Here is an 18,060-nt window from a genome sequence, read left to right as displayed (position 1 = left end):
CCGGGCTCGGTGTGAATAATGCAGCACCTGAGCGCACCTGAGCGGCCTGCTCGAGCAGAACGAGGAGCCGCAGGGAGGCCGAGAGAGCACCACCTCCAGAGGGAGAGAGAGGGTGGTGAAAGGGTTTGAAAGAGTAACATCATAACATCTGAAGGTTTTCATGTCACTCTAATGATGTCCTGACAGAACCACGAGGGGCATCAGAAACATCTGTGTCACACCTGTCCATCACTACATCTGTGTTAGTGACACTGCTGGAAGAATCCAGATTGCTTTGATTATTGTTTCCTTCCATTTTGTTTGCACTAACACTGCAAGCATCAGACTAAATCATACTTAGTATGTATGACCCCACAGCACCATATCACCCTATTAGAGCCTACTTGTTGTTCCTAGAGTATTTAAAAGTAGAATGGGAGGCAGAGCCTTCAGTTTTCAGGCCCCTCTTCTGTGGAACCAGCTTCCAGTTTGGATTCAGGAGACAGACACTATCTCTACTTTCAAGATTAGGCTTCAAACTTTCCTTTTTGCTAAAGCATATAGTTAGGGCTGGACCAGGTGACCCTGAATCCTCCCTTAGTTATGCTGCAATAGACGTAGGCTGCCGGGGGATTCCCATGATGCATTGAGTTTTTCTTCTTCACTCACTATGTATTAACAGACCTCTCTGCATTGAATCATATCTGTTATTAATCTCTGTCTCTCTTCCACAGCATGTCTTTATCCTGTCTTCCTTCTCTCACCCCAACCAATCACAGCAGATGGCCCCGCCCCTCCCTGAGCCTGGTTCTGCTGGAGGTTTCTTCCTGTTAAAAGGGAGTTTTTCCTTCCCACTGTCGCCAAAGTGCTGCTCACATGTCATTGTTGGAGTTTCTCTTTTGTCTCTTTATTATCATAAGGTTCTTACTCTACAATATAAAGTACCTGGAGGCAACTGTTGTTGTTTTTGCTGTATAAATAAAAGTGAACTGAGTTGAATGTAATTTGGTTGAACAGGAAATTCACATCATGGATCTGGAGCAGCTGTGTGATGATGTCATGTCAACATGGACCAAAACCTCTGAGGGATGTTTCCAGAAACTTTTTACATTTGTGCCACAAATGACTAAAGCAGAAGAGAGCTCAGACTCAGCTTCACTGTCATTCAGCCATTTGACATGATATGAATGAAAAACAGATTCTCTGTCCAGGACCTGGGTCTGAGCGACCCAGGGTCCATGAGCATTTATGACTCTTGTTATATGATATGTGTTTGTTTCTGCATTGTGCTGCTGTTCCTGTGTCTATGATGTTGGAGACCTCACCTGCTCAACCGCCTGCCATAACCACGCCACCATCACTTTACCTACCTGTTGCTGCTGCATCACCGTCCAATCTACCCCCAGTGGCTGCTACACCACCATCATTTCCACTGCCTGCAGCTGCCACACCAGCACGGCCTGCGTGTCACAAACCACCTGCAGTGCTTCGCCATGGGCCATCGGAGCTCTTACGTGGCTGGACCTACTACAAGGCTGTCATCAGATCACTGGCCGGCCACCAGAACTGCTATGCCACAGCTGCCAGACCTGTGGCAGGCCGCTCGAGCTGTTTTCCTGCCGTCACCGTCCATCGGGCCAGCTGCCAAAACTGTGGCAGAACTGTGGTTGATTTTTTCAGTTTTTTGGGGACTGTTTTGACAGCGCTGCTGGACGTGCGGTCGGACTTTGAAACCGTTGGGATTAGGGGCTCTGTTTGCTAGAGGATTTTGTTTTTGCACGGAGAGTGCGGAGACTCGGGAGCAGAGTACAGACACTTGGGAGAAGGCGCGACACGGGAGTCGTGGGAGCGCACTGGAGATTTGTTGTGTGTTACATTTACTTCACTGTAAATCAACGCACTGTTTACTGCACAGAGTCCAGCATTTAGGTCCTTTCTCCCCCACAGTCTGCCACACAGACCGTGACATTCTCAGGTCTCAGTATTGCAGCATGCTACCAAACAACGAGTAAAACATTACAAATAACTACAATTAATAGAACAAGAAATTCTCAAAAATAAGTACTGAAATATGCAAAAACGTAAATAACAATCACAAATATATAATATTTATATTTGGTTCTTCTTTATTTTAATGACTATTTACAGATTTTCACTGGAGGCATCAAAACTATGGATGAACACATGGAATTAAACCCTCGGCCTTCTCTCAGCGAGCTTCATGCTGTAGTCACCTGACATGGTTTCACTTCACAGGTGTGTTAACTCCAAAGCTGGAATCCTGGAATTTCTTGCCTTCTGAATCTGGGACTAGAAGTCAGGGTGGCACGCAGTAGTGCTGCACGATATTAGGAAACCCTGCGATGTGCGATAACTGCGATCAATATTGCGATAACGATATGACTTACGATAAAATAAATAGCAAAACAAACAAAAAACTCCGAATACATAATTTACGTTTTACTGCAACAGTTTTATTTAAAGAAAGCTGCCGTATTAGCAGTGTAACAACAAAGTGCACTTTAACATTGAAACATTGCCCCCATAAAAATTTTTGGGTCTTCTTTAAGATCCCAGCTGGCCAGCACCTCACGTAATACACGGGCTATATTTTCACTAGTGTGAGAGTTTGGAAAACACACAGTCTCTAGACACCGTGTTTTCAGTTCAAAGTCTTCGGTGAGGAAGAGCACTGTGAAACTCATATATGGCTCCGTTGTACGACTTGATCATAGGTCTGTAGCGTAGTTTTCAGCTTGGCTCAGTTCAAATGTGACGGTCTTGTGTAGGGCTGGGTATCGTCCATGATTTCTAGAATCGATTTGAATCCGATTCACAAGGTCCTGAATCGATTCGATACACGATTCGATTCAATTTGATTCGATTCAATTTAAATCTGGGAAATTTTGCCTCAGTCAGAAATATTATAATTCAGATCAGCACATTTACATATTTTTGTATCTATAAAAAGGAAGCTGACACACGCAAGACTTTATCACAGGTGTGAGCGTCACAGCAGAGGCCTTTGTGTCAAAGTAGCTGAAGATAAAACACAGAAACACATGAAGGTGGTTTTCCTGGCCTGGATTTTATAAAAATATTCTGCAGTACATCAAAAACGAAAGAAAACCATTAACCAGCTTATGAACATTGCCTCTGAAGTTACAGCGGTTTTATTAGAGACAGCGTTTTGCATAATTTTAAAAAGTTTACATTTGTTCAGAAGCCTATTGAACGGCAGAAATTAGGTTTTCTTTTTGGAAGTAAGTAAAAAAAAACATCGGCCGACAGGCTGTAAACAACAGTAGACTTGTGCGTAACAACCAAGCAAATAATGCAGAAAACAGATTTCGGGGACAGACGGGAAACTGTTCTTGAAGTACAGAGAGAGAGAGAGAGCTGTGCATGAAGTGTGATTTTATCCTGGTGGAAGCAAAACAGCAAAAGTCAGAGTGAATCCATGACGATGTTTATGTGAAGCGTAGTTTGGATCTTCTTTTGCTGCTGGTTCGGTCAATGTTGTTTGGAGAGAGATCAAACTAACAGCTTTAGAATCTGTGCAAAAACGGCGTGAACACAAAGCGCGGACCCGCCGAAACATCAGAATCAGCGAGCTGTCGGCTTTCAGCCCCGAGCGTGTCCGTGCCGTCGGGTGAGAAAGTCACATCTCACTGATCCTGATCCGTCGGCGCTTTGTGTTTACGTCTCTGTGCAGAATCTGTGTTCCTGCTCTCATTCACTGTTTTAAATGTTTGGTGGTTGTCAAAATTTTGTGAAGTTTCACCTGAGATTCTGGAATTTCAGGCAAAATACATTTATATTAAAAAAATCAATTCAGGATTTTAATGAATCGATATCACGTTATCCAAGCCAGAATCGATATTAATCGATGAATCGATTATTAAAACCCACCCTAGTCTTGCGGCATGTTTCGTACATTTGTGGAATGGCGACATGGGAAAAGTAGTTTCCTGAGGGGATGCGGTATCTCCGGTCCACTTTATGTATCAGACTGGTGAAGCCGCCTCTGCTAACTGTATTTATAGGCAGAGATGGGCAGTAACGCGTTACTTGTAACGCGTTATTGTAATCCGATTACTTTTTTCAAGTAACTAGTAAAGTAAGGGATTACTATTGCAAAAACAGTAATTAGATTACCGTTACTTTCCCGTAGGAACGCTGCGTTACTGCGTTACTAAAACCGTGATTTTTTTGCGAGAATGTCTCATGACAGTGACGTAAGCGAGTGCTACGGTTGTGACAGCAGCTGTGTGCAGATCAACAATGGATCATATATCGAGTGCAGGAGAGAGTATGAGCGTGCAGCGTTTAAAGCGTGGAAGTACTGACCTTACTTTGAGTTTGATTCCATAAAAAGTGACAAAAACATTAGTGTCCATTACCTTTGTGCGTGGGAAGAAAACTTCTTTTTACAGCGAAAAAAACCCCTAAACTTCCAAGCAAGCTCCGAGTGCGCTATGACGTAATGGAAAATTCACAGAGAAACTGCCGTATCCTTCCACTGACCGCTGCGGCACACCTGCACCAGGGTAAACCTCCGCCTACCCAACTCCTGCTGTACAGGTGAAAATAGAGCAACAGGACCGCTAGTCTTTGATTTTATTTATTTTCTGCTGTGTTTTACTTGCATCTATTTGAAAGACTGAGTGTAAACACAAAAAAAAAAAAATTTTATGTGCTGGAATGTGCAGAAAATAGGTTTAAATATTAAACAAATTTCTTCCAGTCAGAGAATGTTGCATATAATTAAATTTTTGCTTGATGCATAAAGTTAAAAAGATTAAAATTAATAAAACTATAAAAGTTTTAAAAAGAGACTTTTCCATTTGATTACATTTTGTATGATGGATTATGCAGAAAAAGTAGAATTGGGCTGAAAGATCTATCGCTTTATCACCTATTCAGGTTGTAAATCGTGTTTTTAAAAAGTAACTAAGTAATTAATTACTTTTGAAAATAAGTAATCAGTAAAGTAACGGGATTACTTTTTGGGGGAAGTAATCAGTAATTAGTTACTGATTACTTTTTTCAAGTAACTTGACCAACACTGTTTATAGGCATCATGTCTTTGTCAAAAAATGTGTAATGGCCTCTGTTATTTCTTTGTAGCGCTTCCACGTTTTCTCATAAGGAGTTCCACTTTAAAAACTCGGATACAGAGACGGCCGTTGGACTGCGGGGCTCTTTGTCTTAACATTAGCAACATTAGCTAGCCCTGTCTTTCTGGAACTCTTCAAACAGTTCTCTGTGGTCGTGTTGAAGATGATGGTGGAGTCGTGTTTCCTCTGGTGGTTGCCACGAGTGTCCGGCAAGTTTTGCAGAGCACCTGTGTTTGGAGAACGTCGTCTTTACCAAATCCAAAGTACCTCCAAATAAGCGAGGTACTATTTTTTAGCCACGAGTTCATAGTCAGTAGCGTTCTCGTCATGCGTCTCGCTCTCAGCCATTACAACTCCGACTCGTCGCTGCAGCGTTGTTCGCTCCCCACCTACATAGGAGGCGGGCCTCTAATCCATTTGATTGGTTAATGCCGTGAAGGGCTCTGTTCGACTGGTCAAATGTGTAAAGGGGTTTCTTTGATTGGCAAATTCTTTAAAGCACGTGCGTAAACATTTTAAGGTACCCAATTATCGCGGTTTGCGCCGTCTTTTGCAATGGGCCCATCGCACAGGCTGATATTGCGATGACAATAAATTTTTTATTTATTGTGCAGGCCTAGTACACAGCTGACAGCTCTATTTGACAACTGTTAGAATTCATATTATGGCAAGAACCAATCAGCGAAGGAAACAACAGTCTGTCATTTCTTTAAGAACTGAAGGTCAGTCAATCCAGGAAATTGCAAAAACTTCACAAAAACCATAAAGCGCTACAAAGAAACTGGCTCACACGAGGACCGCCCCAGGAAAGCAAGAGCCAGAGTCCCCTCTGCTGCTGAGGATACATTCATCCACCAGCCTCAGAAATCACAAGTTAACAGCTACTCAGATCAGAGCGCAGATAAATGCCACATAGAGCTCCAGTAACAGACACACTCTACATCAGCTGTTCAGAGGAGACTGTGTGAATCAGGCCTTTATGGTCAAATAGCAAGCAGAGGAGATTAGTTTGGGCCAAGAAACACAGGGAATGGACATTAGACCATCTGTGCTTTGGTGTGATGAGTCCAAATTTGAGATCTTTGGTTCCACAAAGGTGAACGATGGTCTCTACATGCATGGTTCCCACCATGAAGCATGGAGAAGGAGTGTCTGGTAGTGTGTGCGCCAGTGAACATGAACTTTTAAAACTCAAAATATTTTTTTATATACTGGTTAAAAGTGTTTGTGAAATACTTTGTTCTTTATGCTGGACTAACAAACTGCAGTCACAAAGACTGACTGTGAGCACTTTTCGGTGATTACAGAGTCATAATAACGTGTCATATATGAGATTATCACCATGGCATGACATCACATCATGTATGTATTTGCAATATTTAAAAAAAACAGCTGACAGTGTGTTTTCATATTTTCATTCTGTGCTTAAAGGGAGAAAGGTTTATTATTTCTGCAGTATTGCTGTCATTGCTTTTATCTATAGTTTTTTTTTGTTGTTGAGAATAACAGAGTGAGTCAGACTGCAGGATGAACACTGAGCTGTTTGTGCCCCCCAGTGGTCTTTGACCACAACGTGCTTCCAGTGAATTCCCGAATCCAAGCTGTGTGTCATCAGCAGCCACTCCACCTTAAAACTGACTTCACGTATAAAACTTGGGTCATTTATTTAAGAATTTGCACCATATCCAGCCTTCTTGTGCCCCCCCTGTACAGAAACTCAAATGTTATTTTCAGACTTTTATTTTAGGGAGCCTTACACCTGTACACATGGTACACATTCACAAATAACGTTTCATTTAAAAATTTGTAATAGAGGGGAGGACACATATGCTAATGTAATGTTAATAAATGGGTATTTATGAACACTAAACTTTCATGTTCAGAGAACACGCTCAGGTATATCTTGAGGATCTGAGTGTTCATGTGATTTATATTCTTTGCTATATATATGCAACAACGTCCAACGTTACATGTTAGTCAACTTCATTCACATTAATTAACCTTCAGCTATCGAAACTTGAGTTTTTATATTTCCTTGAACCACTTGAATGCACCTTTTCTAATTCGTGTTTTACCGGGGGTCCGCGAAGGCGCTTCGTTGGCATTTTACGGCCTCCGATTGGTTCGATTTGTGTTATTTGCACCACGTGACACCAGACATGGCCGCCAGCGAGCCGAGTAAAGACGGTAAGTGTGACCTTTTAAACGTGTCCGCGGCTTTAATGCTGATATCTGGTGGTCTGCGTGCAAAGGTTTGGGTGTCGGTGACTCTCCGAGTCTGTGGGAATCCACAATCAGCAGAAAAAAGGCTAAAAAAAATCAGAAAAGCAGGCGGGAACCCGCCCGGCTAAGCTAGCAGGCTAGGAAATAGCTGGGCTGCTAACTGTGATTATACAGCAATCTCTATATTCAGTCAGTACTCAGTCTGACAGCTGTGAAGTTTATTCAGGATTTAACAGCGTGTAAAGTCTGAGTTCGATTAATGAGTTATTTAATTCATTAATTTATTTATTTTTTTACTTTTAGATCATAGTTTTGTCCCCACGGGTGATGAAAATAATTGTATACAGACAGATTTTTGTATTTCAGAGGGAAATGCTTCTTCATGCCAGGCTGTACATTCTCGCTTCCGCTTGGTTTTGACTCACCTGGTCTGGAGTAGAGTGTGTGTGGTATATAAGGTGTAGTCTCTCTTCTGCTTTCTCAGGTAAGGACAGCATTCTGGAGCCGCTGTGTTTCCCCGATCAGCCGGCTGACATCTCCAGCTCTCCCGGTGTTCAATGTCCCGGCTCCGAGCCGCTGGTCTGCCTGTTCTGCTCTGAGTCCGTCCCACCGCCGCGGAAAGACGTCCTCCTCAGACACCTGCTGATGGAGCACAAGCTTGTCATCGCCGACGTCAAACTCATCGCAGACGTCCCAAAGTACGAGCCACACATGCTCCGGCTCACTCGTTTAACTCTCGGGAACACGTTTGGATGTTTTTAGCATTTGGAACTCGATCATTTCACCAAAGACTTCCTGTAATTATTTGGGGTGATGGGGGGAAACCCTTACCTTACAAGTATAAATATATACAACAAGTCCAGCATGTCCACGCCTGTTAGTGTGCTGCTTTTATGAACCGTGACGAAGTGTTTCTGTGCGCCGGTAAACCTGGCTGTGAGTCGGTTTTTACTGACGAGTTTCCTCCATCAGGTACTTGCTGTACTGGAAGGGCAGATTCCTCGAGCAGCCGCTCACAGATTTCTGCAGCGTCATCAAAACCAACTCCACGGGCCCAGTCGGTGAGTTCACTCAAACCCACAGAGGACCTGACCTTTCAAAGTGAACCACGTACACTTCCTCCAGCTCTGATTAATGACTCATTAAAAACTCTTCTTCCTCGCTGACCTGACAGAGAAGCAGGAGGACTACTTCCTGCTGTGTGACGTCCTTCCAGAAGACAGAGTCCTCCGAGAGAAGCTGCAGCAGAAACGACTGGTGAGGAGACGTGACACTCGGAGCATCCTGAGTGAATCTTGTGCTGCTGGAAGTTTCATTTCTTTTAAACTTTATTTTGAGGCAAAGTCTGAAAATCAGGAAAAATCAGAAAAATTGCAGATTTGAGTGATTTGACACGCTTTGTGTCGTTGTAACCTCTGCACTTTAAATATCTGAGCACTCTGAGGTAGTTTTCTGAAGAATTCCTCTGAGCTCTTCTTCTGTGCTCCCACAGGAGGAGGTCCTGGAGCAGCAGCAGAAGGAGCGAGACGACAGCAGCTTCCATCGTCTCTGCATGTTCTGCAGCGAAGAGTTCACGGGAAACAGGTAAAGCGCCGCGGGATTCCCATCAGTCCTGGAAACCTCACGTGTGTTAGATGAAAGCAGACAGAAGGTAGAGCTTCCTGAAATCATGTGACTAAAAGCTTCTTTGCTTCCTGTAGTCATCTCTTATGATCCAACCCCCAAAAAGCTGCTTTTTACGCATAATTCCATAAACATCATTCAGTGACATGTCTGAGCCTGAACCAAGAAGCTGATCTGAGACCAGTGCAGCTCCTCATCCTTCTTCCTCTCCTGCTAAGGGTCAGGTCTGAGACCTGTGCAGGTGTGCGCTGGTTCATGAATGGCATGAAGGTGTGACTCACTGGTGTTTACCACAGTTCTTGTGTGGATCTGTGTCTTACCTCCAGTTAAGTTTCCATCCATCCATTTTCAGTCACTGTGTTGGTTCGCAGATGCTCGGCCTCCCTCTGCACAGCCACCACCTCCAGCTCCTTGCGGGAGGACGCCGAGAGACATAACCCGCGTCCGCTCCAGGTCTCCTCACATTTGGACATGCAGCGGCCCATGGCGAGAGAGGCTGCTTCCCTCTGTCTGCCACTATGGGCACGCTGCGTGGATCTTGAAGTCTTGTCCAAATGGGAACTTCTGGACGAAGCCCAAAGGATTGCAGCGCAGTGCTAACAGTGATGATGTCAGCTGATGTTTTCTTTTGTTTATTAAAAATGGCTCCACGTGCTGTTTCCAGGTCGTCTCTGCTGAACCACATGGCCAGAGAGCATTCCTTCAGCATCGGACTGCCGGACAACATCGTCTACTGCAGCGAGTTCCTCGACACGCTGCAGGACAAACTGGACAGGTACGCTAATCGTTGCTTTTTATTCACAGCGTTAAGTTTTGTTTTGTTTCGCGCGCCTTTTCATTTTGCTCCCCTCGCTTCAGTCTGCAGTGTCTGTACTGCGAGAAAACGTTTCGAGATAAAACCACGCTGAAGGATCACATGAGGAAAAAAGCTCACCGCCGCATCAACGCCAAAAACCACGAGTACGACCGCTTCTACGTCATCAACTACCTGGTAAAACCCAGCGACATACTCGCCACACGCTTCCACGTCAGGATAAACGAAGCAGTTCTGTAGAAGCAAACGCACGACCTGAATGTATTGTTCCGATTTTAAAGCGTCCCTCCTGTCCTGTCAGGAACTGGGAAAAACGTGGGAGGAGGTGCAAAGCGAAGATGACCGTGAGCTGGCGGATGATGAGGATGAGTAAGTATCCTCATGTAGCTCTGTGAGGACGGCATTAACTAAAGTGTCCTGATGCATGTCATACACACTGCTCTGTGTCGTGTTAAAGGCAAAAACCGGGCTGGGCTGCACTTGCATGTAATACCAGCTTTTACCACCAGATGGTGCAGTTAGTGGGTGTAACGTTTATTTTAAACCAACACGACATCAGTCCGAGCACGCTTGATCTCCAGCGCTAACCAGGTGCTGTGAGCTCGGGGTAGCTGTGGATCAGGAGGTGCAGCGAAAGGTTGGAGGTTTGATCCCCGGCTCGATCCCAGATACTGAACCTTGGATTGTCCCTCCTGATAATATTCTTATTTACTGTGTCAGCCTGGATGCAAAAGTTTCAATCAAGTCCACTTCCTAGTCCTCCTCTGATCCTGTGTAAATGTCTGCTCGTGTCATCTCTGTATCGTCCGCAGTGATTGGTCGGACTGGCAGGCTCATCCGGTCTCTGCAGTGTGTCTGTTCTGTGATCACCAATCGGAGACGTTGGAGCAGATCTACGCGCATATGAAGGTACGGGAACGTAGAAGTTTCAGAGAAGGAAAATATCGTTTTCTGCTTTTCATCCCTGAAACGATTCTGCAAAGGCTTCTGGGAGAACGGAGACAGTGCACACTAACAGGAAACGATCTGCTTCCTGAGGTCTCTGCAAACATATGAATCCATCGTTCGCACAAAACATGGATTTTACTCAGAAAGTGCCCTCACACACAGACGGACCGAAGCTGAAGAGCTTTTAAAATGAAGCGCCTTTTATTTTGAAAAGTTTCCAAATAAATACATGATTGTCAAAACTTTAACGAGCAAATAAAAATGTTTCCTCGTTGTTGGGTCTGTGTTTCCACATGCCCCGCTAGTTTAGAGACTTATTCATCATGAAGGAAACAAGACATAACAGAACATCTTCAACCGGTTTTTCACTCGCTAACGAGGGAAGTCTTTGGTCAAGAACCAGCTCTTGGAGCCCACGCCCCTGTCCTGTCTCAGGCCCGAAGTCCTTCAAAGAGCAGCTTCCCCCGTAGCTATTTATTGACATGGCAGTTACAATACACAATACAACACAAGCACCTCCCACGTAAAACCCCCCAATGGTTCTAAGACGTGTGTGTGTGTGTGTGTGTGTGTGTGTGTGTGTGTGTGTGTGTGTGTGTGTGTGTGTGTGTGTGTGTGTCATAAAAGCAGGAAGCTTACAACAGAAGAAACAGATCTGTCAGGATGCATCTGCAATAAAAGCTCCCCCAGCACAGAGTGGCTGGAGAGGTCAGAGACAAAGGAACGTCTTGATCCTATAGGTTGAACTCAGACCGTACAAATTTAAGAAACACGATGACAACATTCAACAATTAGACTTAACACTCGTGAACAATAAATAAATCTAGGATTGGACGTCGACTGCAGTCCGATTTTGTCGTTGATTAAACGTTCTGGTTTAAAGTCAGAACCAGTTTCCCAAACGTGACTCTAAGTTTGTGCTCACGAGTGACGAGTTTACCTGAGAGGCAGAAAAGTTTCTCTCTGCTTTCTGGTTTTGTTATTTATGAAGTCTGTAACGGGCGTCGCGTGCGTGACCCTGACATCTTTCTGTTTTGTGTTTGCAGGAGGCTCACAGCTTCGACCTCCACCTCCTTAAGACCGAGCTCAGTGGGTGAAATCGCCGTGGTAATTCGAGCGCAGTTTGCTTCTATTTCTTCCTTCTGAGTGTTTCTAATGTTCTGTCCTCCCTCAGACCTCAAGTTCTACCAGCAGGTCAAACTGGTGAACTTCATCCGGCGGCAGATCCATCAGAGCCGCTGCTACGGCTGCACGCGGATGTTCGACTGCCGGGCGGACGCCCTGCGTCACATCGCGGCTGAAGGTCACGTGATGAAACTGCCAGAGATGTCCGCCTGGGACCAGCCGCAGTAGGTTTAAGGAAGCGCCTGCAGAATTAACCAATGAGAGCGCGGGCTTTAAAGCTGGCGTACAGCTGCTGATGAACGTGGTCAACGCCACAGATGTTTACACTTCATTTGGAGTATTTTTATCAGCTGAGGAAAATGGCGTCCTTTTTGGGACTAATTTGAGCCTGAGCACTAAACGTCGTCTCGCTCCGCAGGTATTACTTCCCCACGTACGAGAACGACGCTCTCCTGTGCACGCTCTCTGACAGCGAGGAAGGCGACGGTGACGAGGAGCATCGCGGCGAGGAGATCCCGGTCATCGCGGAGGACATCTCTAACCTGAGAGCGCTGAAACAGTCCAGTGTCCTCAAGCAGCTGCTGAAGGAGCGAGGAGGCAGCAGCTAGGACCACAGACGGACACGTGTCATACGTTTGACTCAAAGGCGTCTCTGACGTCGGCTGAGCTCAGCTCATGGTGACCACATCCCACATGGCTGGAACGCAGCGGCACGGGTTTGAGTCCGGCCCTTTCCCTCTCAACTATTTCCTGTACGTCTCTACTTAGTAAAGATAAGAAAGGCAAAAGAAGAGTCCTCTCCACAGCTGGACACGCGGACGCCATGATGTCCGCTGAAACGTAATTGCTCTGCCTCGTGCAATGAAGCTGAAACATGCGTTTTCTTGAATATGAATTTTAGTACTCGAGTAAAAATGATTTTCTTTTGTAACTTGTAACTGAGCTGGATTCAGTGCTGTGGTGGACGAGCTCATCGTCAAGATGAGACGAGAGACTCTTTGTCATTGCACAGTCACACTTAGAACAACAGCACTACACAATTGCAAACTGTCCCGCGTCGGCACTACGCACAACACAAACAACACAACACAGGAACTTAATAAATGAAAAGAATGAGTGTATGTTTTACTGCACATTGTTATTATTGTTGTTGTTGTCCCCTCAGAAAGCCCAGGGACGTCTCGTGCCTGAAACATCTGTCCTATTTGGTGTTTCTGTTGTTTTTCTGCATCGCTTTGCTGAGCGACACCTGCCGTATGGTGGAGCCGAACTGCAGCGCTCAGAGTTTTCACCGCGTCCTTCGCGTCCAGGCTCACGTTCACGAACATGCAGCACTGAGGAGAGAAACGAGAGGTCGCTGCAGGAACTCACTGCTGTCAAACTTCCTGTTTTATCCTCATTTCGTACTCTGGCAGGCTGTAGGACATTTTGGACAATCTATAATCTTCTAACACAAAAACATACAAGTGTTCACTGAAGTAAACACACAGAGCAGTAGCAGATTTTTTTTAAGTGTTTTATTTATTTTCATTTGCTGCTAACTGCCTTGTTTTCATTTGTAGTTTTTGTAGTAGGAAGAACTACAAAATCTACAAATAAACAAAGAGCAGTTAGCAAATGTAGTGCTCTCCACTATGTGAAGCCCTCACATGAATTTTTAGATTTTTCAGTTCAAGCCAATTAAATGAAATCCAAAAATTCAGCCCCAACAATCAAATGATCCCCTATGAGCAAGCACTCTGGCAATGGTGGAGAGGAAAAACTCCCTTTTAACAGGAAGAAACCTCTGGCAGAACCAGGCTCAGGGAGGGGCGGTCTTCTGCCATGACTGGTTGGGGGGTGAGGGGCAAAATTAAATCAAACATAAAGGAGAGCACAGCGTATTTATGACAGGTCGGTGGACTGTGGCTCGAGTTCAAAAGATGCTCGAATCCCGCCTGAGGTGGTATGGACACGTGATTCGAAGCAATGAGAACTCAGCAAAAACGACTATTAAGGATCGACCCAGATGGACGCCGGCCTCGAGGCAGACCCCACAGAGCGGGACATTCGCTTCAGCTGAAAATCTTAGAGGCGACCCAGAAAGCTGCAGGAAACGCAACAGTTAAACCTTTACACCACACGAACCAGGCGATTCTCTTTCTGTTGTCTCTTGTTCCCGTACCGCTGGGCGCTGAAGATTTTCCACAGTTTGTCTGAGTTCTGCCATCTCTTGCCTGAGTTGTGTGTTTTCTCGACAGAGTCGTGTGTTTTTTTGAATGTGTCGTGTGACATCGTGACTGAGTTCTATGTGTTCTTGACTGAGTTCTATGTGGTTTTCACTGAGTTGTGCGTTTTCTAGCTCGAGTTGTGCGTTTTCTAGCTCGAGTTGTGCGTTTTCTTGACCGAGTTGTGTGTTTTCTCGACCGAGTCGTGTGTTTTCTTGAGTGTGTCGTGTGACATCGTGACTGAAGTCTATGCACATTTCAGTCACTCGTGCGAGTTCTTTGGTGAGTCGTGCGTTTTCTTTCCTGAGCTGTGCGTTTTGATGACGGAGTTCGTCTCTCGTACGGTTCAGTTGGTCTAACGGATCTGCTCTTGCCTGTGACATTTTTGTAAAGGTTTAAGGCTCAAGGGTGTCAAAGGGTAGCTGTGTCTCAAACAACTGTCTCTTTCTGCTGTAAACTGTTGAACGAGCTCCTATTTATAGACTCGGTGGGCGTGGCAGAGAATGCGATGTCGCTGTGACAAAACAATGATCCTTTGATCTTCTCAAAGGATCATTGTGATGTCGCCGTGACGTCACGATGATCGTTCGAGAAGATCAAAGGAGCGCTGTGGGTCATTCTGCGCATGCTCAGATCAATGAACGGGAGAATTATTTGTAAATACTTTGCTAGCTAACAAAGGTGCTTTTAGCAACAGCTGGTGGTGGTTCGTCGCTATCAACCCTTAAACTCGTGAACTGGCTCTCTAGCTTTTCGATTGCTACTGTTGTCTATCACATATGTATTATTTGGAACCCAGCTTACCTGTAAAAACAGACACACAGCAGGTAACAGGAACTACTCGGTGCGCCAGCTCGGCACCACTAGGCTGTGTCCCAATTCAGGGTCTGCACGCTTGACGTACGCGCACTACGCACGGTGCGTACTATAAGTATGAGAAGTGCGGAAGTGAGAGGCTTGTGAAATAGGACGGTCTTGCCTTCGTCGCGCTGCTCAGGTTGCCTAGCAACCATGATACTAACCGCGAGAAACGTGTCATACAGCTTTGTGTGACAGAAACGAAGGAGAACATGTTTTGTTCATTTGAGACCAAAGGACCGTAAAACATGATTGTTGGGCTTCATTCCTGTGCTGAACAGTCATTTAAGATTAGCTAGTAAATAACAATTAGCTGATGTTGGTCATGAGACTAAAGTCATCTCACTGTGGTAATGTAAATATAATATGGCCAATATTAAAGTTATAGTCAGATTATTATGATATATTACAGCAGTGAGCTTGAACAGTTGTTTATATGTCCTATCACCTTAAATCTTCACTCAAAGACGAGTATCTGTGAGTGTGTATACAGATGTGTTATATATAAGAGACAAATATTGTTCGTTTAATACGTTGGCATTATTACATTTGGCTCAATGCTTACATATATGTGTATAAAGCAAATGTACGAGCTGTGATAACTGTGTCTGATAGAATGAAGAGTAGACTGATATATGAAATATTCCTTTATTGGGTGAGAAAATCAGACCATGTCATAACTGCTGTAAGTCACACAGAATAGACATCAGAGCCTTAAACAGGCTGACGTCTGCTAAATGGGTCAAACTGGGCAGAAAGTCTACAAACACATAACATCCTTATAGAATATGATGTAACACTATAGATCAACTTAGCTCAGAATATATAAAGCATATAAACAGTTACAGCAATATGATGCAACAAACACAGCAGCTACTGATCCAAAATCCTCAAAGCTTCATAGAACTGAAACCAACATTTATTTTAGCTCCATTCTGCTGCTGATACAGACTTTAGGTTTCTGAACATTAAACTTGTTGCTGCCTTTCATGGTGTGTAACTTGAAGGCCCTGAGTACTCTGAGTACTTTCTCCCACACTGGAAACACTGGGATGATAACATTATGTGAACATTACCTAATAAGACTGATTCAGCACAGACAGTTCTGTTAAACTTTCCTAGCAGTCCTTCACAAACAGGGAACAGTCTGTCTATTCTCTCCATCTGTCAGCTGCTGCTGGCTCTTCCTCCTCCTCTTCCTCACACACTGCCGAGTTTGTCCTGGTGGATCATCAGGGGTGCAAAGCCTCACAGATGATGTGCAGCAGTGTGTCCCTCAGTCTGTCCTCACTCTGGACACTTGCAGTCGTCACACATGGACATCAAATGTGTGATAAGCTGCAGGATTCAAACACAAGTGTAACTTATAAACACATGTTCATACTTTTATTCCACAATCAGAGAGAAAGAAAGAGAGAGAGTGCAGGACAGACAGACAGGTGACAGTCTCAGGTGTACACACTGCTACACAACAGCACAGAGAAGCAGGATTTAGTGTTTGTGTTATTACGAGTGTAAACAAGAAGAGTTCCAGATGGTACAGTGGACACATGTGTGACTGCTGTGATTAAAGCATCTTTCTTTCAGCTTAACGAGTGAACCGTCAGCTCGTTCAAACACACGTTAAAGTCCGTTTGGCTCGACACCACCGAACAGAGGCAGCAATATAACACAGCTCACATTAACAGTGCAGTGGATCCTGCTTGTGCCGTGATATTCAGGACTGCAAACCGAGCAGCATCACTGACTTTCAGCTTTTTGTGTTTGTGGATATATGACTGACTTTAATTATCCACAAAATCATCAGATTCTCTGCAAGATTAAGGTCGACTATATATATATTTATATATGGGGCGATCGTGGCTCGACCCTATATTATCACGCCCAAACCTCGCAATAATAGCGGTGTAACAACTTGTTCTTTGTGACAAGATAAACATGTCTCCTATACAAGATAAACACACCTTTACAATATTGACCACAGAAATGTACAATCAAGAACATTTTAACTGCTGGAACCATCTATTAAACTTCTTTATACATAAGCCATTTCTGTGACACTTACAGTATGTCTCTACCAGCTTTGCACATCTACAGACTGAAATCCTTGCGCATTCTTCTTTGCAAAACAGCTCCACAACTGCTCTGTGATGGCCTCAGAGGAGAATATTGGGAGCAACAACACCATGAAGTCCAAAGAACACCCCAGACAGGTCAAGGATAAAATTATTGAGAAATTTAAAGCAGGCTTAGGCTACAAAAAGATTTCCCAAGCCTTGAACATCCCACGGAGCACTGTTCAAGCCATCATTCAGAAATGGAAGGAGTATGGCACAACTGTAAACCTACCAAGACAAGGCCGTCCACCTAAACTCACAGGCCGAACAAGCAGAGCGCTGATCAGAAATGCAGCCAAGAGGCCCATGGTGACTCTGGACGAGCTGCAGAGATCTACAGCTCAGGTGGGGGAATCTGTCCACAGGACAACTATTAGTCGTGCACTGCACAAAGTTGGCCTTTATGGAAGAGTGGCAAGAAGAAAGCCATTGTTAACAGAAAACCAGAAGAAGTCCCGTTTGCAGTTTGCCCCAAGCCATGTGGGGACACAGCAAACATGTGGAAGAAGCTGCTCTGGTCAGATGAGACCAAAATGCAAAACGCTGTGTGTGGAAAACTAACACTGCACATCACTCTGAACACACCATCCCCACTGTCAGATATGGTGGTGGCAGCATCATGCTCTGGGGGGGCTTCTCTTCAGCAGGGACAGGGAAGCTGGTCAGAGTTGATGGGAAGATGGATGGAGCCAAATACAGGGCAATCTTGTATGAAAACCTCTTGGAGTCTGCAAAAGACTTGAGACTGGGGCGGAGGTTCAGCTTCCAGCAGGACAACGACCCTGAACATAAAGCCAGGAAACAATGGGATGGTTTAAAACAAAACACATCCATGTGTTAGACTGGCCCAGTCAAAGTCCAGATCTAAATCCAATCGAGAATATGTGGCAAGATCTGAAAACTGCTGTTCACAAACGCTGCCCATCTAATCTGACTGAGCTGGAGCTGTTTTACAAAGAAGAATGGGCAAAGATTTCAGTCTGTAGATGTGCAAAGCTGGTAGAGACAGACCCTAAAAGACTGGCAGCTGGAACTGCAGCAAAAGC

General features: G+C 44.7%; 1 protein-coding gene across 1 annotated transcript; it reads left to right on the top strand.

Moving 5' to 3' along the window:
* The first annotated feature begins 7,248 nt into the window (after window positions 1-7,248).
* On the top strand, window positions 7,249-13,323 carry LOC146629721 (zinc finger protein 277-like). Its single transcript, XM_085360214.1, has 12 exons — window positions 7,249-7,286; window positions 7,807-8,020; window positions 8,295-8,383; window positions 8,497-8,579; window positions 8,815-8,906; window positions 9,610-9,720; window positions 9,804-9,936; window positions 10,061-10,128; window positions 10,572-10,668; window positions 11,754-11,796; window positions 11,882-12,056; window positions 12,251-13,323. The coding sequence occupies exons 1-12, from the start codon at window positions 7,259-7,261 to the stop codon at window positions 12,438-12,440; spliced, it is 1,323 nt and encodes a 440-aa protein (XP_085216340.1). The 5' UTR covers window positions 7,249-7,258; the 3' UTR covers window positions 12,441-13,323.
* Window positions 13,324-18,060: the final 4,737 nt, after the last annotated feature.

Source organism: Diplotaxodon limnothrissa, linkage group LG7 (assembly GCF_057381915.1).
Source record: "Diplotaxodon limnothrissa isolate DT_005_m linkage group LG7, D_limnothrissa_male_GT1.1, whole genome shotgun sequence".
NCBI lineage: Eukaryota > Metazoa > Chordata > Actinopteri > Cichliformes > Cichlidae > Diplotaxodon > Diplotaxodon limnothrissa.
This window is presented reverse-complemented; position numbering and strand designations above follow the sequence as displayed.